Genomic DNA, 27,177 nt, shown 5'->3' with positions numbered 1-27,177 from the left:
TAGACATTGTCCATGCTTTATGCTCTGAAGGTGTTTGTACAAGCTGCAGCTGCAAGGCAAAGAAAGTGGCACTTTGTAACAATAAGCAGCCTCAGTTAATAATGTAAACTCCACTTGTTGAAGCTTTTAAGACTTAAAGGGGAGTTCCAGGCTTTTTATGTTAATTAAAAGTCAGCAGCTAAAAAAAGTGTAGTTGCTGACTTTTAATAAACAGACACTTACCTGATCCATGGTCCAGCGATGCGGCTGAACAGGGTGTCACTACACTTTCCGCCGGCGCCTCCATTGCCACTATGGGCACCCTGCCGTGACAGCTTCTGGCTTCATGGCTGGGCACGCACGCCGTATGCGCGACTTGCGCTGCGCTCTCGGAGTGGACAGGCGATCTCCTGGGACCTGTCACGTTTCCCAGAAGATTGTCTAGAGGGAGGTCCCTGAGCAGAAGGGGGAAGTGGGACAGGAAGTCCCTCGCCTAATAAAGCCCCCACCCCCCCCCCCCCCCCAAAATGACATGCCAAATGTGGCATGTAAGGGGGCGAGGAGTGCTTAAAGCCGAAGTTCCATTTTTGGGTGGAACTTCACTTTAATTTCTTTAAGGCCCGATTCCCACCATTTTCTGCTTGAAGCTTGTAGCTCTGAAATGCTCAAGAAGCCAAATGGCATTTATTTCAATGGCCCCTGTTCACATCGGAGCATTCTGTCGCCTAAATCAAAATGCCTGCCGCTCAAAAAAAGTACATAAGCTTCTTTTTTGGCAGATTGGACACCATAGACTTCAATGCGGATGCCTGAAAGTGTGCAAAATGAGTGTCTTACGAGTGTTTTGTTGTACATTTTCTGCTTAAACAGCAGCTCTCCACCCCTAAGCTCCTCCACCTCCTATTGGCTAAACAAAAATGTCTGAAGCTGCAAAACGCTTCTAATATATTTCTAAAAACTCAAAACCTCTTAAATAGAAGTGTGTGAAAGGTGCTCTGCTCAGGTAATCACACAGGAAGGGAATGTTACATATTCAGCTCAACGGAGAGCTACCAATCCCCACAAAAATCTCTAGTAGTGGTCGGAAGTGTCTTCCTCACCAGTCTAAACATATAGCTTTAGTAAGTGTACATTTTTAAAGGGGCTACAGGGGTATGTTTTAACACAGGATTAATAGTAAAAGTACAGTAATTATTTAAACTAACTGAAAAAAACAAAACACGACACAAAAATGTACATTTTTCTACATGGCTTACTTGGGTAAGCTCCGAGGTGGTCGATGATGACTGGTGGAGGGCTTCTCAGGCCTAAGGAAACTCTCCCCTCTCTGCAAGGTAGAAGGTCCCAGTGAAAAGATGGGGAGTGTGGAATATGGCTTGGAAGGTAATCTCATCTGTTATGAAAGATTCATATACAAAGTATGTGTCAATACAGTATAAATGAACATGGGATATCAGCTGTAATGTTTACTGGTTCTGTACTTCCAGCTTACCTTTTTGCAGCACTGTGAACACACAGGCCTATGAAGAAACCAACACAGAATCACATTACTAATATTCTAGAACTGTCATTTCTACAAAGACTTTTAAACTCACAAGAACCTTCCACTACACAAACAAAATACTACTCACAAAAATGGAAACACGTTATAAGAGGCAGACAGAAAAGCACTTCTTTCTAGAGTAAATCTGGTACATTTTCTGATCTATTACACAATACATGGCAATACATTTTTTTTTAACTCAAATGCACATTACAGACAGGTATTTACCGTTTGCAGAACTGGCATGTGTAAGACCAGGTGAACAAGGAAAATCTCTTGGTCCGACAACATAAACAAAGCTGTACAAAAGAGAAGAGTGTACATGATAAAAACACAATTGTATATGCAGAATTGCACATTTTCTCTGTTGCATGTCTTAGCCAACAATATAGGATGCTTATGCTGATAAAATAGTTGCATCTATTACTTTCCCACTGAGTTAGTTATCATATGTGGATATGATTGCATATTCCATGTCTACTATCATAGGTATCTCAGGGAAAAATACATTTCAAATCATACTTAAAGGGTTAGTTCAGAAAAATTGGAACAAGGTAAACTAACGCTGGACACCATCCCTACCCCCCAGTCCCCACTGGCACTTCCAGGACAGACCAGATGGGCGGGGGTAGAGGGTACCTGTGCTTTACCTATGTTGGCCAAAGCAACATATTCTACTATCTGCTCCCCAGATGCCAAAAACGAAGACAGGAAACCCGAAGTGAGATTCCAGTCACATCCAACTGAAGAAGTATGGCAGCAAACGAAATGTGTGCTCCTTTTGCAGGACAGCAGTTAAGATAACCTGTTGCTGTGCCCTGCATTGTAAAATCACAAGGCAACATAAAATATTCTTATTGTATCAGCTTGCTCAGAAATAACCTAATTTTCTCTTTACCCTCAACCTGAGAGTGCCTCTTGAAACAGTCAGAGTAGAGCAGAAATCTAACAGACACACCATCCCATTTCTGTACAGTTTTATCTAAATTCAGTAGATTGTATGCCTTGCCTATGTACACAGTTATTACATTGCTTGTGTTTGCAATAAACAAGTCATTGCAAGTTTTAAACTAAAAGTTTAATTAGCTCCCTTGTGAGCTATTACACAATTATAAAACAACCATCCATGTTCAATAATATAGAGACTTCAGGTTACATAATAAAGAAAAACATGCAAACAAGTTTATCCCAAAAAACTGCCTTCTTGATCCATACAAACGTGTAAATGGTCAAATCACCCCAAAGAGATGAATCATTGTGAGCTTTTCATAAGTGTACAACCAGAAACAGATGTTGTGGAATTGCCAATCATTTGTGTTTTCTATGTTCCTCTTTTGCAGATTATAAATTATTGAGCGACGGCTACATCTTCCTTGGGCAGCATTCAATAAACACCAATAAGGTATTTGCAGCTTGCAGGTGATACTCAAAAAATTTGAATCTCGTGCAAAAGTTAATTTATTTCACGAATGCAACGTAAAAGGTAAAACTAATATATGGGATGGACTCATTACATGCAAAAGAAGATAGTTCAAGTCGTGATTAGTCATAATTGTGATGATTATGGCTTACAGCTCATGAAAACCCCAAATCCACAATCTCAGAAAATTTTAATATTGTGAAAAGGTACAATATTCTAGACTCAAACTGTCCCACTCTAATCAGCTAATTACGCCATAACACCTGAAAATGGTTCATTAGCCTTTAAATGGTCTCTCAGTCTGGTTCAGGAGGAATCTCAATCATGGGAAAGACTGCTGACCCGACAGTTGTGCAGAAAACCATCATTGACACCCTTCATAAGGAGGGAAAGCCTCAAAATGTAATTGCAAAAGAAGTTGGATGTTCCCAAAGTGCTGTACCAAAGCACATTAAAAGAAAGTTATGTGGAAGGAAAAAGTGTGGAAGAAAAAGGTGCACAAGCAACAAGGATGACTGCAGCCTGGAGAGCATTGTCAGGAAAAGGCTATTCAAAAGTCTTGGGGACTTTCACAAGGAGTGGACTGAGGCTGGAGTCAGTGCATCAAGAGCCACCACACACAGACGGATCCTGGACATGGGCTTCAAACGTCATAGTCCTCTTGTCAAACCATTCCTGAACAACAATGAGCTACCTGAGCTAAAGAAAAACAGACCTGGTCTGTTGCTCAGTGGTCCAAAGTCCTCTTTTCTGATGAGAGCAAATTTTGCATCTCATTTGCAAACCACAGACCCAGAGTATGGAGGAAGAATGGAGAGGCACAAACTGCAAGATGCTTGAAGTCCAGTGTGAAGTTTCCACAGTCTGTGTTGATTTGGAGAGCCATGTCATCTGCTGGTGTTGGTCCACTGTGCTTCATTAAGTCCAGGGTCAACGCAGCCATCTACCAGGAGATTTTGGAGCACTTCGTGCTTCCTTCTGCAGACAAGCTCTATGGAGATGTGGACTTCATTTTCCAGCAGGACTTGGCACCTGCCCACACTGCCAAAAGCACCAAAACCTGGTTCATTGACCATGGGATTACTGTACTTAATTGGCCAAACTTGCCTGGCCTGAACCCCACAGAGAATCTATGGGGCATTGCCAAGAGAAAAATGAGAGACATGAGACCGAAAAATGCTACTGAAGCATTCTGGCCTTCCAAAACACCTCAGCAGTGCCACAGGCTGAGAGCATCCATGCCACGCCGCATTGAGGCAGTAATTTCCACAAAAGGGGCCCCAACCAAGTACTGAGTACACATGCACGCTTATACTTTTCAGGAGGTCCGATATTGTTCTATGTACAATCCTTGTTTAATTGATTGTATGTAATATTCTAATTTTCTGAGATTGTGCATTTGGGGTTTTCATGAGCTGTAAGCCATAATCATCACAATTATGACAAAACACGGCTTGAACTATCTTGCTTTGCATGTAATGAGTCTATCTCATAATTTAGTTTCACCTTTTAAGTTGCATTAGTGAAATAAATGAACTTTTGCAGGATATTCTAATTTTTCGAATATCACCTGTATATAGAGTATTTGTAATTGTTTTTATTACAGTTTTAATAAAAGTTCTTTTTTCTTAGGAGGCAACAGTGACTTCAAGGAAAATTGTTAAGAATAATAAATAAATCAAATAATGAATGATTCTGATGTTACTTAATGTGTTACTAAACCCACAACAGTAAAATCAGTCTGCATATGCAGTAAAGCATGTTTGCTATACTCACTGTGGAACCTACAGTGCTTTGAAAAAGCATTCATACCCCTTGAAATTTTCCAGTTTGTCATGTTACAACCAAAAATGTAAATGTATTTTATTGGGATTTTATGTGCTAGACCAACACAAAAGTGGCACATAATTGTGAAGTGGAAGGAACATGATAAATGGGTTTCGCTGCAAATACAGCCTTAAGTCTTTTTGGGTATGTCTCTACCAGGCTTTGCACATCTAGAGTGAAATTTTTGCCCATTGTTCTGTGCAAAATTGCTAAAGCACTGTCAGATTGGATAGTGAGCGCCTATGAACAGAAATTTTCAAGTCTTGCCACAGATTCTCAATTGGATTTAGGTTTGGACTTTGACTGGGCCATTCTAACACATGAATATGCTTTGATCTAAACCATACCATTTGTAGCTCTGGCTGTATGTTTAGGGTCATTGTCCTGCTGGAAGGGGAACCTCCACCCCAGTCTCAAGTCTTTTGCCGACGCCAACAGGTTTTCTTCTAAGATTCCCCTATATTTGGCTCCATCCTTATTACCATTAACTCTAGCCAGCTTCCCTGTCCCTGCTGAAGAAAAGCATCCCCACAACATTAGGCTGCCACCTCCATGTTTCACGGTGGGGATGGTGTGTTCAGGGTCATGTGTAGTGTTAGTTTTCCACCACATATAGCATTCAACTTTTAGGCCAAAAAGTTCAGTTTTCACCTTCTTCCACATGTTTGATGTGTCCCCCACATGGCTTCTTGCAAACTGCAAATGGGATTTCTTATGGCTTTCTTTCAACAAAGGCTTCTTGCCACTCTTTCCATAAAGGCCAGATTTGTGGAGTGCATGACTAGCAGTTGTCCTGTGGACAGAATCTCCCACCTGAGCTGTGGATCTCTGTAGCTCATCCTGAATTACCATGGGCCTCTTGCCCACTTCTCTGATTAATGCTCTCATGCTCTCCTTGCCCTGTCTGTCAGTTTAGGTGGACAGCCATGTCTTGGTAGGTTTGTAGTTGTGCTATACTCTTTCCATTTTCAGATGATGGCTTGAACAGTGCTCCGTGAGATGTTCAAAGTTTGGGATATTTTTTTATAACCTAACCCTGCTTTAAACTTCTCCACAGCTTTATCACTGACCTGTCTGGTGTGTTCCTTGGCCTTCATGGTGCTGTTTGTTAACTAAGGTTCTCTAACAAACCTCTGAGGGCTTCACAGAAAAGCTGTATTTATACTGAGATTAAATTACACACAGGTGGACTCTCTTTACTAATTAGTTGACTTCTGAAGGCAATTGGTTCCACTAGATTTTAGTTAGGAGTATCAGAGTAAAGGGGGCTGAATACAAATGCACACCACACTTTTCACATATTTGTTAAAAAAAATTTGCAAAACAATTTTCCTTCCACTTCACAATTATGTGCCATTTTGTGTTGGTCTATCACAAAAAAAATCCCAATAAAAAAAAAATTGACATTTTGGTTGCAACAAGACAAAATGTGGAAAATTTCTAAGAGTATGAATATTTTTTTCAAGGCAATGCAAGAGGTTATTCCTGCACGTTGTATAAAAAGGCAGTTTGATCCTGTCTTTTCTGATGCACCCCTACTTCCACATTCCCCAATCCATCTCCTAATAGTACAGAGCATTGGGGGCACTCTAGCATTACACACTAAACTGAGCATGTGCAGAGTTTTTTTTTGTTTTGGGAGGGTGCATGTGATCGGCACAGGGCCAATCAGCGCTGTCCAGAGGGTCAGGTGTCCTGCAGCCTCATAAGGCAGTCAAAGCTGAAGGAAAACTCTTCCTACTAGCATTAACCAGACACTGATAGAAGTCACAAGACTGCTATATACTGCTGATGAGAAAATTTATTTTTCAGTTTATTTTTAATAAAATAACTGCATTTCCATGTTCTGTGTACTGTAGGAGACCAGATATAGTGAATGCAGGGTCTCGAGTTTAGTAACACTAAGTCTAAGTTATCTTGTTATTCCTGTTATTGGGTAACTCTAGTTAACACAGGAAATAAACAAGTTATTGCCACTTACTTTCAGTAAAGCCTTGTACACTCATTCATTTAAAATATTTGTATAGCCAAAACTTTTCTTTGTTCGTTTTGGATAGAGAAAGTATGGAATAGGACACCCTAGTAACCATTGTCAGAGTGTGATAGGAAACCCACAATTTTACATTTGTCCTTATAACAAGAGGTGAGGGAAATCGTCCATTGGGGAACCAATCGGTTCAGGTTTCTCACTTTGCAAAGATTTATTTTCATTTATGGTTGTGTTTCCTGGACAGGAAGTAAAGGGAAATCTTCCAACAGTGCACATACCGCAAAAAAACAAAAAAAAAACAAAAAAAAAAAAACAGGGTTTTAGTCCTTCCCTACTCAAACTTAAAAAAAAGAAAGGTTTTGACTATACATATACTATGACCTTTGCTTGTTACAAATACCTAAACCTTTAACCCTTCTACCTGGATTTTAATGAGCGGTCTGTATGTAGTTTTAAAAAGCATTTAATTCACTGACGCTTTCTAATTATATCCTAACACAGGGCATCTATGCTACTCCCCCCCCCCCAATTGGTAGTTGAAGCACCCTGCTTAGGCAGTAATTGTGGAGCTATATTCAAGTTGTAAAAAATTTTCTCTTTTCTTTGAATGCTTTTTTTTTTGTCTTGCAGTGGTTTATTGCGCTGCCTTTTGTTATAAACTTGAATAAAAACAGAATTTATAAAACAAAAAATAAATTTAGAAAACCTTGGGTATGTTCCGCTTTACAAAAAAAATAAACATAAAAAAGGATATAATGCTGTCCCATATGGCTACAGCAGCATAGTGTGCCAAGTGTGCTAAGCCTTTCCTAACAATCAGGGCTCCGTGTTCAAACAATGTAGTCCACAACCACATTTTGAAGAAGCTTCTTAAAATCATCAGCAGCTACTGATGGCTCCATCCAGAATTATTGTAGGGATCGAGCAGCCGTTGGGACCAATCTCCCGAGTGACATGGAAGGGAGCACTGTCCTGTTCCTTTTGGCGCCATCTCCTATCGCAGCTGCTGAGGTCATCATAGGCAGCAGAAGAGACCCATATGGGACAGCATAGTGTTCTTTCTTTTGAAAAGCTCAACTTACACTTTAGGCATACACCAGTGCCGCTCTTTCAGTCTAGCATTAGCAAGAAGATGCCCATGTGCAATGGACTGGGCCTTCTACCGTAGTCACTATTCTTTACCAAATTAAACCTTTTTAGAAAGTTGACAAAAGAAACGTTAAAGTAAGCTGTAATGTTTCTATAATTTTAACAGATTTTACCTTTCCTTTCTTGAGAGCATTGTAGACATCTTTATACTGCTGATATTTTTCCAGCTCTGCTTTTACCAGCACTTGTCGTATGTGCATGACTTCTTCTACGGTGAGAGCAAGGCATTCAACTGGATAACAAAACTCCTCCTGAAATTGAACAGCCTTCATTAACATAGCAAACAACATCATCATCAATCTACAAGGGATACGAAGACCTTCAACCAAGCACCTCTGTTAGTAGTAAAGAGATATAGGAGAGCACTGACTGAAAATACCTGGGTATATACCAACTATTGTTCTTCAGTACATAAACAGTATGTAATGAAATGGAACAGATCATCGAAAGAATATCTTTATAGCTCCTCTGCAGTACAATAGAAAACATTTAAAATTTTTGGGGAATATTTTCATATATATTGTTTTAGACATACAATTCATAATAAATAGTATGGGGTGGGCATTGCAGAGCAGTTAAAGGAAAGGGTTAGTAAGCAAATCAAATATGGGGATTTTATGCTGTGGTGGAATGGAACTTACCTGCACCTTTAACAAATATATATTTAATTTTATCGTAGCAAAGTATTTATCAATGCTGATCCTCAAAGAAGCCACAACAACATGTGCTAAGAGGTATTTCTTAGTTTTGGATTTCCACTGTTACTCTGCTCCCACAATGGGAAATGAACATATCATGAGCTATTTGGGGCTAGAAGAGGACTAGCATTGTAAACACCTTATATAGGAGACCAGGTTAATGTATCAATAGCATTTTTATTAGGAGGCCTAGTTATAAAACGTGAGGAAAATCACTGCTGCCTTTACACTAAGCGTACTGCATTAATGGGTTTACATTAGGTTAAATATCAGAAGTACTCCTGTAATCTATAGTCTTTCTTTTTTTTTAACTAAAAAATGTGATAGCACAAACCCCCAAACATAAGACATATGGGCTGGCAAGCCATGGCCAGAGGGCCACAATTGTGCAAATTTCCAATCAAAAAAAATAAAAATAAAAAAGCTGATAGCAGCCCATATCACAAAGAATCACAAAGAAATTGGTCCCCCCCCCCAAAGCATTAGCCTATTGCTGTTTCACTATTGTAAAAAGACGATGGGCATCTAAGGGTAAGTTGCTATCTCTGCCTCTGATGAATTGGTAAAGGGGTGCTTTAAACCCCTTTCTTGTTCACCAACTGCAAAGAAAAAAATTCAAATTTTATGGGAGGCTATACAAATCTATATTAATAATAAAAATAAATGTCTGGTCTTTGTTTGCAGCAGATCCCCAATTGGGTAGATGGTGAACAAAGTATCTAGTGCAGCTGCGCATAACCAATCAGCATAACCAATCAGCTTCCAACTTCAGCTTGTGCAATAAAGTTTTCCAATAAAACCTGGAAGCCAATTGGTTACTATGCTCAGCTGTACCAGATTCTGTGTGCACCAGTTTTAGTAAATCTCACCCAATGGGTCCATTGGGGGGGATTTTGGCTTTGAGCTTAAACTTCCAAAATAACTGAGGCTCTATTCATACCTATGTGTATATATATATATATATATATATATATATATATATATATATATATATATATATATATATATATGTGTGTGTTTTGTTTATTTGTGAGTGTGATTTTGTGAGTTTTAGGTGCGTTTTGCATGCATTTTACAGGTGAAACCCTTGATCAAAATGTAATTTGTGTATTACTGCAAATTGCACTGAAGATGCAGCAAACAAGATGTCTTGCCAAAGCACTGCACCAACAATACACCTAAACGTGCGAGGAAAGCACGCATATGTGTGTGTAAGGGGAGTGTGATTTAAAAAAAAAAAAAAAAAAAAAAAAAAACTATGCGGTTCTGTGCAGTAACATTACTTGAACTGTGATGATACCCTTTCTAGAAAATATACATTCAAAATAATGGACTGCACCTAGGGAACAAGGTAATGAAAAAAACAACAAATTTTATAAATAGGCTCCTAAATAGGTTACAGTAATGTGTGGACACCAAAGTCACCACAGAATAAAATGTTCTCCCTTGAATAGGAAATCAGGACAAGAGGCTGATCATATTTACACATCTAAATGAAAGGCAGAACAAGGCTGTGCAAATGGTCAAAACGGCTTCTTAAACAAATCCTACATGACTTCTTCAGCTCTGTGCCCTGGAAGTGTTTTATTACTGTTCTGCCTTTAAATTAGACATGGTGATGCTGATATTCAACTAACACACCAGGAAAACATTAGCATTTATAGATCTCCATTATCTGGAAATATACCCAATTAAATATTAACTCGTATAGTGCTGGAGAACAGGTGTAATCACCTCTAAAAAAGGCGCCATCCAATACCACAGGAGTTAAAAAGTTGGAAAAAGAAATGGTTAATTTGTACATCCTTAAAATAACATACCCCATGGGGTACATCCGTGACCTGGAGTGCCGCCTGCTTTCAGGAAAAACAATATGCAATAAGATGTAACGCTGTGTTGTCATACGATGTAATACAAACTGAGAAAATCAAGTATGATTATGGATGCACTGATAAAATGACTGTATAGTTTGCTCATGAGAATGTTATTGAACGGTCTTTACAATACCGGTGTGGTTTCATCGAAGACCACCAATCAGGACACAACAGTGACAACTTCATTATTTTCTAGAATATAGCTCTCCCTTAACACAGAGCACTCATTAAATAGGGGAAGACAACTTTAATATGATTTAGGGCTTTTTAGAAAATGTATACACTTTAAGGAAATGTAGACTAAGGTATAGTAAAATAGTCAAATAAGGCAGATAGCTTTAGATATTGTGCGTATATTCATTTCTTATAAATGTGCATATTAATGGCAGCAAAAGTGGCTCATTTATTTTTAAGCTAAATTAGTTTGTTCTGTTTTTTTGCAGTTACATGGTCCAGCTTGGAACAAAGTAAGTATGCATTTGCATTTTTTTCCAGGTACCCTGCTGCACAGTGAAAGCTGGGGGCAGCTTGCTTGGCTCGGCTGCCATTCACAGAGCGCATTTTTCTCTCTGATTGAATGAGGTGTAGAGGTGGGAAAGTGACGACACAATCTCCTCCTTGGCCAATCAGTGAACACCTTGAATTGATTGAGAAAAAGGCAATGTGTCCCGTGAATGGCCCCGTTAGCATCCCCTGTGTTCACTATGCAGCAGGGCATGCACTTGCACAGGACCTGGAAAACTTTGGCAATCATTGTAGTAATGGAGACTGTTACAGTGATTATTCTCCTCCACAGGGATCCCACAGGTATGACATATGCATACTTACATTGGTCCAAGTTGTAACTATATCGAAAAAGTTATACTTAAATTTGAATTTTAAACAAATGTATTCTATAATTTTGTTTATTTCTTACATGGCTACGGTTGGTTACATTTTTTTCTTTTGTAAAATATACTACATTAAGGCATGCTCACCTAATGCCAATGTGAATTGTGCTAGATCTTGTGATTTATGTTGTATTTACTGCTTTTACTAAATATATCTATAAGTAGATACTGAGGATTTAAGGCACTCACAGGAATTTACAGGAGTAGCATTTACTTAATGCTCACTAAACATTCAGTGGGGTGTAGCCCAGCTTTCTCAAGACTGTGACCCACTGATAGGACAGAAAGCATTAAAAGCTCATTAAAAAGTTACCTTTAGGGCTCAAACTATGTACGGTGACCTGGATTAATTCTCACTGGATACAATACAGGTTACTGCAAAGACGCTAAGAAAACAATTGTTCATATCGCAATGGAGTGGTGATTTGTGTGTGTGGCTCCCTATGGAATAGTTCAGACATGCTGCATTTTCCCACAGCAAAATGCACTGTAGACTTGATTGAAATATCGATTTGTGACACTGAAATATAGTTAGTAAAGAAAAAAGTACACCGTGCAATGCATCAAAACTGCGCATTTTACCGCCCACATGCTGAATGCTACAACTAAAAAATTCCTGTGGGTGCCTCATATCTGGATCAATATATCTACATACTGATTTGCACCCAGGTTCACTGATGCAAACCAATTGTCAATTGTGTACCCCGTCTTCCATCTTTCCTTCACATTCGCATTTTTCTAAATGGGATAATAAAGAGGAAATTTGTGTTTTCAACTTTTATATATTAAAATATAAACCTGTCCTGAACAGCAGAAATCTGCTGCCATAATGCAACAGATACTGCTACACTGGTTGAAATTCCTCATAAGTAGTACTACACCAAGCTGCTAATTTATGGATATTGTTTTTGAAGAGGTTGGTTTCTTCAAACCCGATTGTAAAGTGCACACATACTGATGATATTTGCATAGATTGTATGGAAAGGAAATATTCAGAAAAAGACAAATAAGGGATGTTTGGGATTGAAACAGATAGATCAAATGCTAATGTTTCTTTTTTTAAATAAATCAAATAATGTTCAAGGACTACACAAACTTTACGCAATATCATTTTCTGAATCCAACTATGTCTAAACGAACGGGCTGTACGTAGACATAGTGCCCAGAACATGTTAAATAATAGCAGAGTATCTGGATGGCTAAATGCAGGGTTAAAAATGATGTTGCTGTATCAGTTTGTTGTCCTTTAGGCCATGAATTAAATTTATTACATTATGCAGCATGATTGAAGCAGGCAAAAAAGAAATCACGCAAATTTCCCTGCTGTGAAATCACAGGAAGAAGGCGCGGATGCTGCAGCTGGTCACATGGTAACAGCTGAAGTACCACTCCTACCCAGGAGGAAATCGGAGGAAGAGATTGATTGCCAGATCAAAACTGAAGATGAAAGAGGCAAACCTGCGGGGCTCTCCACCTGCTGGCATAAGCTCTCTCAAACAGATAAAACATAGCCCCTGCCGCCCCAAAAATGGCTGCTTCAAAAGGATGAGAGCCCAACAAAGAAGCTGTGTAAATGCTGGAAAATGGTGGTCGCAAAGCCATCCCTGGAAAGAAACTGGTTATCCTAGGAACCTAAATAATAAACAGGGAGGAGGTTGAAGGCATGTTCCCCAGTCACTAGACATCCTTCAAGGTATCTAATACAAACGTCAAAAGAGGAGTAAAACTATTCTTTGATTCCACATTTGAAACGGAGTTCACTTGTAAACCTAAAAATGGTGCATCAATGCAAGAGTTGGTTTCATCACTATTATATCTAATAAATACATTTCTTTAACGTCACATAACCAAAACCATTGCATTATTACATTTCTTTTTAATACCATATACTGCCCACAGGAGGGCAGCAAACCCCTTCTAACTGCTCATGACAATTTAAATCTAACCCCAATACTGAAGGAAGAATGATAGTCATGGTTAACTGACACTTAATAATGGGTAAATAAAAGCAAAACAGAGAACTGATCTTGTAACACTTTTATCCTTCAGCTTTCGCTATCTGAGGTTTTCTGCATATGGTATTTATATTATACAGGTAAAAACAAAGCTGATTGAACCACTTCAATCATTTTATTCCGCTGCAAGCGCTCTTGCCCTTGAGAGGGTCTACTTTTAATAATCACCCTGCTATTTATGAATTCTGCTGGCTAAACAAACATGCTCCAAATAGCAACTGCCAATTATAATGCATTCTACTGTTAGTATATACTGTATATTCTCCAAAATGGCTGTGATGAGCCTTGTGACAGTGTACCTGCAGTGGCACAAGTTTCACATTATAATCAACACGGATATAACAGATTCCCCCAAATATATAAACTATAAATTTTTGTCCTATCTGACATCAAATCAGCCAATGTTGCATAATTGTTATATACAATGGTGACAGGTGCAGCATCAGCAACCAAAGGCTGTATTATTTATTAAACTGATTCTCTGCAATGGGTACTTGTATTGACCCCACTATATAGTGCCCTTTGCCAGTTTTCAAGAAAGAAAAAAAAATAACATGGTATAAGCATTAATAATCAGAGTTCATAATATAAATTTTATATATATATATATATATATATATATATATATATATATATATATATATATATATATATATATATATATATAAAAAATGGTAGCTGCTGTCTGGTTTCAATACTTTGAATCAGCGACCCAAAACAAGCAGTGAGATCAGGAACATTAGAGAAACAGTTTTTTAGTTACTCATTTTTTTTTTAAATTTTTATAAATTTTATATAGACAGATCGTTTATGTCCCAATTTTCATTACTTGCATAAAATTCTCATTTAGTGCTAGTTCACACCAGGTGCAGTTCCGTGCACTTTTTTTCTGCACGAACAATGCATGCAGTTTTTCCATGTATTCCAATGGCTCTAGCTCACACCAGTGCAGAGAAAAAAAAACAAAAAAGGGCGTGCTGCATTTTTTCGGCATGGAACTGTACTGGAACCTAGAAAATTGTATCAAAAACGCACTGGAACTGCGTGTGGTGTGAACTGCAAGCAAAAACTGATCTGGAACGTATAAGTGCATTTTTGTGGTGTGAACTGGCCCTGAAAATGCATGCAGAGTGTTTTCCATGTATTCCAATTTCTCTAGTTCACACCAGTGCAGTCAGTTACAGTTAGTTTCCGGTAAAACTGACTACATTGGTGTGGACTAGAGCCATTAGAATACGTGGAAAACACTGTGCATGCATTCTTAGCGCAGAAAAAAACCCACACGGAACTGCATTTGGTGTGAACTGGCCCTTAAAAAGAAATCATTAAGGGCTCGTGTACACTTGTGATAGAGGGGCGGTAAAAAAAACCCTGTGGGCTGTGTTTTTGCCATCCTTCAACCACTTCCCTTTTGCTACACAGGCAGCAACAGGGGGTGTACACATGCAAGTGTAAACCAGTATTAAAAGTAATCCTGTGATCAAACCAAAAAAAAAAAAAAACACAATTGTTGACCTTGTCCTAAAAAGGTTTAGTTGCAAGGCTGTTATGTTAAGCCTCTGGCTGCAGTACTTTGAGTCGCTGACCTGGAAGAGCGGTAAGGTAAAAGGCAGAATTTTTGATCTGCATGCTTATCCTGTTCAGAGACTCAAAGGCTTGAAGCAAGAGGGCCGATATGCCAGCAAGGCCATTGGCTTTTAAAGTGTTATTTTTAAGAAAGATTAGCAGCCATCGAGTACCTCTGATGACACATGAGCGGTAAACAGATTGCTTGCTTTAGGCACATAATTCAGGTGTAACTTTTTTTTTATGTTCCCCCGTTGATGAGCTAAATGTATACTTGCATATTCCAGTAACCAACGGTGTTGTGACTCTTGCCACAATAGAGAGGATTACTATGGGCACCATCTTCTGTAGAGTCCTGCATGATGAAAGCTGGGGAACTTTTTCTCCTTCACTTTCGTATCCACTGGGATACGAATAGCAGTCGCATAATCTAGATTATATTGAACTTACCAAAGATCTGGAGCTTTGTCGAGTTGGCGGTAGAAACTGCCTAACATTGGTTGGTGTCTCTTTCTCTATAGAGTGGCGCCTCTGTGGAGTTTGCCGTCTCTCCGGTTGTGGCGTAGAGGAAATTGGCAGGAACCTGGGTGGTGCTGAGGGAAAAACAATGCTTAAATTGAATAACTAATAAATAAATGCCACACGGACTACCTACATTAACACCATTTCTAAGCTCATTTGTTGCGGTAGATTATCATAATATTGATTAAAGACTGACAGGTAGCCAGGTCACTGCTAGGAGGGCAGAACAGAATGACCTGAGCTGATGAAATCATAGCAATTGTATTTCTGTTGTGAAATCTGAGGACGACTTACTCCACAGTGACTGTGGATATAGAGATCAATTAGAGCTGGTTTAATGCTAGTTAAGAATATGTAAATAGTTAAATGTCCATAGTCTGGACACAGTTCTACTTTCAGCTTCACAGACCTAATCCAGCACAGCTGGTGGAAGATGTCTTATCTCCTAAGGACACTGAGCTAAGCCAGCTGGTTGTACAAATAAAAATTACTCAAATATGGGCTTCCTTAGGCATTCATAGGAGCACATTTCCCAAGCTGAAGACAATCTCTTCTAGTCCTGTTCTCGTGTTGACTCAATATTTTAGATTTTGTTACTTTCAGTCACAGTGATAATGGTTATGACAAATAAAGAGGGTGAAGCTCTCCAGAAGGGACACAGACAACAGTAAAAAAATCTGTTAGCGTTCTAACTCTTCCCCACGCTACCCAAAACAGCGAACATTTTTGACTTAAGATACACATTATGGACACGGCTTTCAGACGTACCAAACTTGTGTTTTTGAAGGCAAATATTGACATTATCTACCAGAACATTGGTCAGGACAATGAAATAGGATTTCATATTTGATTACAATATTATCTTTATAAAAAGGAACAGGCAAGAAAGTTCTCCTTCGCAAGACACTCTAAAGCAGGCAATAGGAGTCTTTCTTTGTTCAAAAAAAAAAGAAAAAAAGAAAAAAGGAAGACTCGATTCCCCCACCCATGCATTCTATCTTGACAAGGGAATCTTCCCTGCTGAGCCATTGTATTCTGACAGCAGGGAGACTTCCCCACCATCAGAATATATTGATCAGCGCTGCCAGAAGAAAAACAGAACTGATCGAGCAGGACAAATGCGAAAGGCTGGTTGTACAGAAGAAGTCGATCAGCAGATAGTCTTGGATCGCAATTCCACCAGTCCCTGCTCAACGGGAAGAATTTTGATCCATGTATGGCCAGCTTAAGACCAGGGGAGGCAACCAGTAGATCAATTACAGATGCCTAGTAGATCTTAAGGTTGCTGGGATTTTCAATTTCAATATACAGAGGTAGGTTGTAAAAAATAAAATAAAAAAATAAAAAGCAACCCCCCCCCCCCCCCAAAAAATAACAAACATGGCTTCATTCAGTAACCATTGTAGATACGGGCAGGAGGTTAGATCAAACCAATCAATTCTGAAGGAAATCAACCCTGAATATTCACTGGAAGGACAGATCCTGAAGCCGAAACTCAATTACTTTGGCCACCTAAAGAGAGGACTCGTCGTAAAAGACCCTGATGATGGTTAACATGGAAGGAAAAAGAAGAGGACAACAAAACAAGATGGATAGATAGCATCATTGAAAGAATGAACATGAAGTTATGCAAGTTCTGGGAGGCAGTGGACAGAAAAGCTTGGCGCGCTATGGTCCATGAGGTCACAACAACAACACATCACCAGTCCATAAGTTATACACACACTGACTGCTACAAGATGAGGAAGAAGGGGGTATAAGCGATTGATTTTTCCTGGAAAAAATAATCCTGTAGATTACAACTATAGCCATGATATTACAAGAATGAATTAAAGCTATAGCAAATCTCGATAAGATATCAGTGAAATTTCAAATGAGAGTTATAATATGATATCACTTTAGGAGCTTGTAGCATCAGTATTGTAATAATTAAAGTGGTTGTAGAGTCACTACTCACAAAACCTGGAATCCCCTCTGTTACAGTAAGATACACTGTGCAGTATCTTTCTATGTTTTTTGAAAATTATGCAGCAAAATACCTCATTTGAGAGTACCGCTATGTGCTCACATGACCTCCCACCGCTCTCCCCCTGGCCAACGTTAATAGGGAATTTCTGACCCTCCCAATATAGTACTCAAATTGGGGAAGGAGAGGGCCAGGAGGTCACGTGACCACACAGCAGTGATGTAAAAACAATAGAATTTTTTCATAATACTTACCTGTAAAATCCTTTTGAGTACATCATGGGACACAGTTAGGCTAATATTCATTATCTACTGGGTAATGCGCCATCTCTAGGTGAATGGACACTGGTAGACAAAGTCTTAGACAGGAAGTGATCCACTATATAACCCCTCAGTTTTGTAGCAAGCACTGAATCCTCAAAAAAAAAAAAAAGGGGGAGGGATCTCTGTGTCCCATGATGTACTTACTCAAAGAAAAGGCTTTTACAAGTATAACGGAAAAAATATTTTCTTTGTCATACATCATGGTACACAGAGTTAGGCCAATATTCATTCCCTACTCAGACATCCCAGAGCAATAGCCTTGAGAGGAGGGAGACACCCTGCCAAACAAAAGCCATTAGACCTAATACACAGCCCGCAGTACAAATATCCACTTGATAGAATTTTGTGAATGTATGCACTGAAGACCAGGTAGCAGCCTTAAAAATCAGAACCACAGATACCTGATGGTGTAAAGCCCAGGAGGTTCCTACACCCCTGGTAGAATGAGCTCTTACCCTAAAGGGAGGAGCTTTAAGTTTCAGACCATAGGCCTGAATAACCAATTGATGGACCCAATTGGCAATGGAAGCTTTGGAAGCTGCCTTTCCCTTCTTTGGTCGTTTTGGTAAAACAAAAAAAGGAGTCTGATCCTCGGATCTCCACAGATCTAGACAAATAAACCTGGAATACCCGGACAACGTCCAAAGAATGCAGCTGTCACTCTTCTGCTGAACGAGGCTGAGAGAAAAAAAGAAGGCAAAATAATGTCCTGATTTAAATGAAAGGCTGACACCACTTTTGGCAAAAAGAATGAAACAGGTCATAACATGACCGTCATGGTGAAGGCTCAAGTATGGGTCCCTGCAAGAAAGGGCCTCCAACTCCAACACCCTTCTAGCCGAGGTGATAGCCGACAGGAAGGCTAGCTTGTATGACAGCAAGTCTAATGGAATTTCCTTGATAGACTCAAATGGTAATTTCTGTAACACAGACAGCACCAAGTTCAAGTCCCAAGGACACATAGGTGACCTAATGGGGGGAAGCAAACAAATTGCCCCCTGCATAAAGGTTCAGACCAGCAAATGGGAGGCTAAAAGCTTTTGGAAGAATACTGACAGGGCCGAAATCTGACCTCTGATTGTACTCAAAGCCAATCTGATTTCCACAGCTGACCATAGAAAAGAGGATTCTCTCAATCACATATTTCAGAAGATGCCATTTTCTGGCTTCACACCAAGCAATATAAGTGTTCCGGACCTTATGATAGATCATCCTAGTGACAGCTTTTCTAGCATTCACTAGGATACACACTACTGGTCCCGTGACACTGATAAAAAACTGATGTACTTCCTGTATGGGAGGGGTTATGTAGGGGATCACTTCCTGTCTGAGACATTGTCTACCAGTGTCCATTCACCTAGAGATGACGTATAACCCAGTAGGTAATAAATATTAGCCTAACTGTGTCTCATGATGTATGAAAAAGAAAGTGGTGTGGGGAAAAAAAAAATGTGTTGAGCTGTTCTTGGACTGTAGGGACAGGTTAGTAAACACTCGGGAAAGTAAACCCAGATCATTCAGTACAAGAAGCGGTAATGACACTAATTATCATTCTGGGCATATGAAACCTGAAATTGACAAAAATATTCATGCTGGGACAGATCAAAGACAACAAAGAGAAGGGGGCAGAGGGTAAGACTGATGGTACTGAAATAATATGTATGAACCTACAAGAGCTGAAGTTGCCAAGAGAATGGAATGCTGAAGACCATAAGGTCAAAGAAAGTAAAAGTGGAGTAGAAGCCTACAGGAAAAGTTGGCATGTACTTACTTTTCTTACCACTGGCACTTGGAGATAAATCGTCAGGTTGAGAAGTGGACACACTACTGCTGCTTGTAGACTTTTGTACTGTATCCTCCTATGAAGAGGAGAAAAGAGGATTGTGATTTATACCCCTTGTTATAGTTAAATTAGATTTATAATGTTAACTAGGATTTGAGTTACCAGTAACAGATGAATATTAAAGTGAAACTAAATGATAGCCTTAATTTCCAAAAATAAATCCTTACACATCCAGTACGTATTGGCCCTGAAAGCTATTATTCACCAAATTGTTTCTTACTGTGTTTTTCTGCCTGCTTTTTAACAGCCTCACTGAGCTTCTAATCTCTTGGGCTGCTGTTGGTATGCCCTTTTTTGAAAGATTTTTATGCCGTATCCCCTCCTGAGAAGACTACTTTAAGTCAGTGCAATTTCGTTTTATTTTTAATTATTTAAATATTGACTTAAAAGAATGCCAAAGATTAAATGATGGGTGAAAAATTGCTGCATGGAGAATTGTGTTTTCTTCCATAGGCAAAGTTTGGTACCTATGACACTATTTGTCCCTAAGTATAGTAACGTCAATGAAGGTATTTTATGAAGCATTGTATGGCGCTGAGAAACTACAATTAAAAAAAATATTTTAATAAAAGCGTCTGAACCATTCTAAAGAATTAGTATGTCATTGATAGACCTGTGCAATGCAAAAACATGGCACAGATACCTTGATATATCATCCAATGCAAAAAGCCATCAGTCCTTCCCCCAGATACAGGTTTGTGTACAAAGGAGATAATAAGCCCTATTAAACAAAAAACAAAGTTTTGCATCAAGATAAATTGGAAAAATTGCAACACAGAAGTATTATAGGAAAAGAGTTTTACATTCGCCTTGTTCAAACTGTTGCAAGGAGTGTAAACATACTTGTGACAGCAACTTTTTATTTTTTATGTTATAAAAGACATGCAGTAGAAAAGAGTGGCATTGACAAAACACCAAGCCACTCCAATGACCAAACATGGCCAACCAATATAGATAACAACCATACTAACAATCTTCTGGCTGAGCATAGACAACATTCCCTACCCTCCCCTACCCCCCAACAACCCTCAGCTCAGGTCACCAAAGTCCATATATGGCATTGTAACCTAAGGAAGTAGAACAAAAGAAAGATATATACCAAATGTGTCACTGAAACATATACGTTAATAGTGCAAAGCTTCATCTTCGGCTTAGATTATGATTAACAAAAGCTTGAAAAACCAGTGGATAAAAGTGCACCTTCATCATTCATTAGGAAGAGTTTAAATTACTCCTGCCCCTGACCCATGAGATGAAAGTAAAAAGACATAGGAACTCTAGCCCCTCTTCCCCACTGTTATATCAGAATTATACCATGCCTGCCACACCTTGTCAATTTTTTTTCCAATTTAACAAAATTTCCTTCCTCCCATAGAATAAAAGGATGTTCAGGAGCGTTCTATGTGCTCTGGATGGGACCATCTCTACTAGGCCCAGAAAAAAATGCTTTAATTGATAATGGAATTGGCACCATTAGCACCTCCGCTACACAGGAAGTTACCCCAGACCAGAAAGTTTGGATCTGGGGGCACTCCCAGAAAACATGGCCTGCGTCTGGCCGTGAAAAGGAACATCTCCAGCTGTCTGCTGGAACAGATAGATAGATAACAGCCAGTCTGGCTGGTGTGAAATAAAGTGTGTGCAAAAATTTGAAATGCATCAGTCTATCCCTTGCAGAAACCAGATGTTTAAAGGGGTGTTCCCACATGTCATCCCATTCCTCCCCTTGAATGTCGGATACCTTAGGGAGACGGGTGCTCTTTATGGAGAGATCTGGGGATCTAAAAGACCCCAAAATCCCTCTTCTGTAGATAAGAGCATTCAAAACACCAAGATCAGTGTTTTGGAATGCTTTGCTGTTACCAAGAGCCAATCAAAGCCTAACCGGGCTTTGCCTGGCTGTTCAGCCAGCTGGCAGAAGCGCCGTCTGGTCACTCGGGACCCCCGGTGGCACAGGAGAGCCACGGAAGGCGTGGGGCGTCCCCTCCCACTACTTGTAATAGCAATCGAGCAGCTAGTAAACCTCTCCGATTGCTTTTACAAGAGAGCCGACCGATGGCTCTTAAAAACTATATCATATCTTATTTTTGTAAATTTATCATGTATTGTTGTCCTTTAAAAGAAGATTTCTTTGTGGAACATCGTGGGAGGGCTTGATGAACAATGTAGTGAGGAAATGTTGCTTATTTTTAGATTAGAAAAGCTATTTGAGAAAAAAAATAAAAAATATAAAGTTTTTTTTGACACAAGAGCTATTTCTCCAAATACGCTGAGACCCAGTTAATACCATTTGGTTTAAAAAGGTACAAATATTTTCAACCATAAATGGAAGTACCAGCTGATCTCAAACAGAAATGAAAACATTTAAATCTACTCTAAACAAAGATCTACCTTAAACAAAGAGCATCTAAAAAATGTTTTATCTAAAGTCATTTGGAACATCATTATTACTAGGATAAATGAAAAATTGGTTTAATGAAGGTTTATTTGTAGATAAAAAAAAAAATGATGGCAGCAACTCTGACAATTCTTCTTAAACTTTGCATGCTTCATTACAGTCAGGATTCCGACGATCACGCATGCACATTGATAATAACACTCAAACTAAAGGAGACGGTGATGGAACTTCTCAGAATTTCACTAATACTGGTAAAAAAAAAAAAAAAGATAAATGTCACCCTCCAACGATGAATATACAAATAACACTAATATGGAACAAAATGCATGCTTTGGGTCACAAGAAACCCTCTCAAATGGTAGTATGAGCATTAAACAGTCTTGATTTATGGTGACTGAAGAACCACACAAAATACTATTAGAGGGGAAAAAAAAAACTGCAGAGAGGCACAAAGAAAAAAAGATATTTAGGGCATCCATCAAAGAGGGTTTAAAACATGGATTAATTAGTCACAAAGAAAATGTAAATATATACAATGATTTGGCAATCAACGTTCTGCGTGGGGACACATTGGATGCTTTCAGCTGCCAATGTGCTTTTGCCAGGCATTAAATGTGTCCCAGCACCTTTAGGGAGACATGGGCTCTCTCCAGGTGAACCTTCCCTTAATTTATCCACTGCTATATATGCTCCAGTTTGGAGACACTTAAAACTTATCATAAGTACAGAACAATATATAATGATGTGTTAAAGAATTTTAAACCAAAATTTTTAAAAAATGTATATCCTTGACTCAGATGGAAACATATTGACTGGTCTTCCATAGCTAAATAAATGATGTGTTATCGTCAAGCCCAATTTTTAGACCTTTTTGCATTGGGTGATTTATCAACAACATCCCTGTCCCATGTTTCTGCACGGCACAGATATCAAGGACATCAGCCACGACAGCTAAAAACGGCTGCCATTTAGTACATTTTAGAATTTTGGGTTTAATCTGGCTTTAACTATTTCACATCCTTAGGACATACCAGTATCAAAATTTGCAGCCAGCATTGGGTATTCATGTAGAAGTGATCTCAGCAGCTCTACAAATCGCCTGATCACTTCTACTGGGTACGGACGGCCCCTCTCTGATACAATCTGGGAGCCTGGGACCCCTAACTGTTGAGTACAGAGGAAAAGCAGATACATCTGTACCTTCCCCTTCTCTGTGATGAATGAAACTGGAAGTGACAAGGATTTCATCACTTCTGGTACTGGTTTGTGGTTTAAAAAAGCTGTTACAGGCTTGTAAATCAGATGCTTTAAGGGCCAAAAGGAGAGATCTAGGGTCCAACAGAATAAATTTGCAACCGACATTCTATTCTCCAGAGGCTCTTCTTTTTGAAAAAAAGAAACATTTGGGAGTGTTAAGTAATTTTCAAGAAAAAAAAAAAAAAAATGCAGATTTTACCATATATCTGAGATATGTCAGAATTTGCCTGGGCAGCAAGTGGGTAAGGCAGGGCAGTAAGGGGTGCAATGCATAGTACTTCTAGCATTCAATATATTTTGTCTTAATAAAGTTAGATGATGGGTTCCAGGTATTTGTGCCTCATCACTGGTAAAATAAATTTAATCAAAGGTCTCGTTCACACAGGGATCCATTAATGTCTATTGGGACACAGCGACTGAACGGCCACAGATGCTGTGTCCCAATATGACATCCGTGTGGGTGCTTGTCCTCAAATTCAGACGGTAAAAGTTTGGGGACATGTACCCACATATATCGAAGTCATGATGGGACACAGCGGCTGTTGCTGTGCAACCTCTATGTCCCCATGGACATTAATGGGACTGCCTCTTCAGGGATTGACGGAAAACCAGTGCATCCTTGTGTGTGTAAACACGTCCCTGAATGGGCATACAATATTGTACACCTTGTGTGAATGAAGCCAAAAGAGTGCAAGGGCAAAAGTTCAAGGTGCACTACACATAGCAACCAGCATGACTTGCTGAGTAGAATGAAGCCATGACCTAGTAAACAGAAATTAATAAACACTAATCTTCTCTTGGCTAATCTGTAATCCCAATGCACGTTTCACTCCCTGGTAAACCAGGCATTTATGGAAAGAAAATCAATCTGATTAAGTAAGAGTAATCATCGAGGAACAATTAATCTGCTAACAGATAACAAGGAAATGCTCGTAAGCATACTTTTGTAATATACAGCATGTACCTCTTTGGATAAGACGACACAAGTGTCAAAATACTTCTCTCAAAGCAGGTGGAGAAAGGAAAAAGCACAACCCCACAGCTTTTCCTGGTATTACATACACTGGTTCTGCTAAGGATAATCTGCATCCCTTCATTGTAAATTTCTTTGTAGCAAGCTAACCATAGATGAATTTGATGGTCATTGTTGGTCACATTCAGTGAAACGTCAAAGGATCTGCGAGAAAAGGTAGTTTAACTGTATAAAAAGATATCCAAGTAATTGAGAATGCCAATCAGCAGTGTTCAAACTCTAATCAAGAAGTGGAAAATGAGGGGTTCTGTTGAAACCAAACCACGGTCAGGTAGACCAACTAAGGTTTCAAACACAACTGCCAGAGAAATAGCAAAGGAAAATCCACAAATAACTGCAGGTGAAATACAGGACTCTCTGAAGAACATGTGGTGTGACTTTTTCAAGATGAACAAAAAGAAGGCACTTGAAGAAAGATGGGCTGCATGGTTAAGTCGCAGGAAGAAAGAAATTACTACGCAAATGCCACAAGTATCCCACTTACAATACACCAAACAGCACGGAGACAAGCCTCAAACCTTCTGGCACAAAGTCATTTGGAGTGATGAGACAAATTTTAGCCTTTTGGCCACAACCATAAACTCTACAATTGGAGAGGAGTCAACAAGGCCTATGATGAAAGGTACAGAGGTAGATTGCTGATGTTTTGGGGATGTGTGAGCTATAAAGGCACAGGAAATTTGGTCAAAATTGTTGGTTTGATGAATGCAGTATATTATCAAAGAATACTGGAGGAACATTTGCATTCATCAGCCAGGAAGCTGAGCATGAGAGGTACTTGGACATTCCAACATGACAATGATCCAAAACACAAGGCCAAGTTGACCTGTCAATGGCTACAGCAGAATAAAGTACAATAGGACAATAGGAATGGGCAGAATAAAGTACAAAAGGACAATAGGAATGGGCAGCTTTACCATCTGAGAAGATAAAGAGCCTCATCCACAAATACCACAAAAGACTTCAGGCTGTGATTGATGTTAAAGGGGGCAATACACAGTATACTGGGGTATGTAAACTTTTGATCAGGGTCATTTGGATAGTTTCTGTTGTCATTATGAGTTAAAAAGCGTAAACAGTTGATTGATAATAAATGGCTGCCGCCAAACACTATGAGTGAAAGAAACGTTTTTGTGTCAGTCATTCTCTGAAGAATGTCCAAGGGTATGTAAACTTATGAGCACAACTGTGAATATATATATATATATATATATATATATATATATATATATATATATATATATATGTGTGTGTGTGTGTGTGTGTGTGTGTGTGTGTGTGTGTGTGTGTGTGTGTGTGTGTGTGTGTGTGTGTGTGTGTGTGTGTGTGTGTGTGTGTGTGTGTGTGTGTGTGTATATATATATATATATATATATATATATATATTTCATTTTTCCAAAGATGTGATTTTCATATGACTTTGCTTACGCCCCGAGTCTCGGTGATGTAAAAGATATGTATGCCAAATTTCAAGACGATTGGATAATATTTAGGGGTTACACACATTGATCACTTTCATAAAAGTAAAGTCTGTGGGCTACACTTGATAAGAAGTCATATACAACAATGCTGGATGAAGAAAGTCCCGTTCAAAGCTTTCTAGAAGAACAACGAGTGAAAATGGTTAACTACATCCAAAATCCAAAATGTCCTAAAAGACGGAAGTCATCCAAGAGAAGACTACAAAGAGTTATTACAACTCTCACTCCTGTACCTGGGAGGTTGGTCTAAAAACTACTTCAGTTTCAGGATCCCAGGGGCACTGCATCAAGCAAGGTGATTTCTAGTTTTCCCAATAAAAGTAATTAACATTGAAAAATCATATTTTTTTGCCTACTTTTACAAAACAGATCAAAGTGTGCAACCTCTAAATATTATCCAATCTTCTTGAAAATGAGCATATATATCTTTTACATCACTCAGTCTGCAAAAATGTTACAGTTTGTTTTTTTATTTTAGAAAATTAAACACATACATATACACTAATCACCGACGGATGACAAGGGTCACTGATCACTGCAATTGCTTTGATAGCCAATCAGTGGCTATAAAGCAATCAGGAACCGGGCTTCCTGGTTCCCCATCATTACTACAGGAGGCGGGGCTCTTGGTGAGAGCCTGGTCCCTGTGCTGACAACGCGATTTGCAGCTTGCTCTTAGCACAATGTACACATATATGTAGCCCCACAAAAGACCCATTATGTGATGCTGCATATATATGTACAATGCGGTGGGTAGGGATTGAAGTTCCCCTGAACCTACTATTTAGGATGTAGAGATGAAAAACCTAGTCCACCTAAAAAAAAAAAAGCTGCCGTCTGTCCCTGGGGCCGCTGTGAGGGCAGCTGTGCCTGAAAAAAATATGGCTGTGGGGCCGGGCCGATATGAAACTGCTCAGGCACCAGCGCTGTTCCAAAACTGGCCGTGCTCGGGCCGAGCCCATAAACGCTCAGCAATTCTCGGAAATGGCGCCATTTTTAAAAGTAAAGCAGCACTCAGTGAGGTCTCGTCTGGTGGCGTGTGCCTCTTTTTACGTCACCCCCCGCAGCCTCTGACCTCCCGAATGCCCCCCCCTCCCCCTGCAGCATCTGACTTCCTGTCCGCCCCCCCTCCCCCTTGTAGCCTCTGACCTCCTGTCCGCCCCCCTCCCCTCCGCAGCCTCTGACCTCCTGTCCGCCCCCCTCCCCTCCGCAGCCTCTGACCTTCTGTCAGCCCCCCTCCCCTCTGCAGCCTCTGACCTCCTGCCCCTCCCCCTGCAGCCTCTGACTTCCCCTGTCTTTTTATATTAGAGTTCCCGCTTAGATCATGATCTGCAATGTTTTCCTTTATGTCACAGTTCCCTTGCACTGTTAAAGGGGAATCCTCCTGATGTAAGGGGGAACTC

General features: G+C 39.5%; 1 protein-coding gene across 9 annotated transcripts in view; it reads right to left on the bottom strand.

Annotated features, from left to right (window-relative positions):
• The window catches only part of SPIRE1 (spire type actin nucleation factor 1), a 249,298-nt gene that overhangs the window by 8,115 nt on the left and 214,006 nt on the right, over positions 1-27,177 (bottom strand). For 2 of the 9 annotated variants that reach the window (XM_077492410.1, XM_077492413.1), the window contains 8 exons: positions 19,534-19,621; positions 15,402-15,544; positions 12,829-13,002; positions 10,427-10,462; positions 8,022-8,159; positions 1,751-1,821; positions 1,472-1,499; positions 1,236-1,372 (listed from right to left, as the gene is read on the bottom strand). In XM_077492410.1, the coding sequence (XP_077348536.1) occupies positions 1,236-1,372; positions 1,472-1,499; positions 1,751-1,821; positions 8,022-8,159; positions 10,427-10,462; positions 12,829-13,002; positions 15,402-15,544; positions 19,534-19,621 (815 nt within the window). The remainder of the gene's footprint in view (positions 1-1,235; positions 1,373-1,471; positions 1,500-1,750; positions 1,822-8,021; positions 8,160-10,426; positions 10,463-12,828; positions 13,003-15,401; positions 15,545-19,533; positions 19,622-27,177) is intronic. The other 7 variants (XM_077492412.1, XM_077492414.1, XM_077492417.1 and 4 more) reach the window with 5 other exon arrangements.

This window comes from Lithobates pipiens, unplaced genomic scaffold (genome assembly GCF_037356315.1).
Source record: "Lithobates pipiens isolate NorthernLeopardFrog02 unplaced genomic scaffold, aLitPip1_a1.2 Scaffold_19, whole genome shotgun sequence".
NCBI classification, from domain to species: domain Eukaryota; kingdom Metazoa; phylum Chordata; class Amphibia; order Anura; family Ranidae; genus Lithobates; species Lithobates pipiens.
The sequence above is the reverse complement of the archived record's forward strand: the minus strand, read 5'-3'. Positions and strand labels throughout refer to the sequence as shown.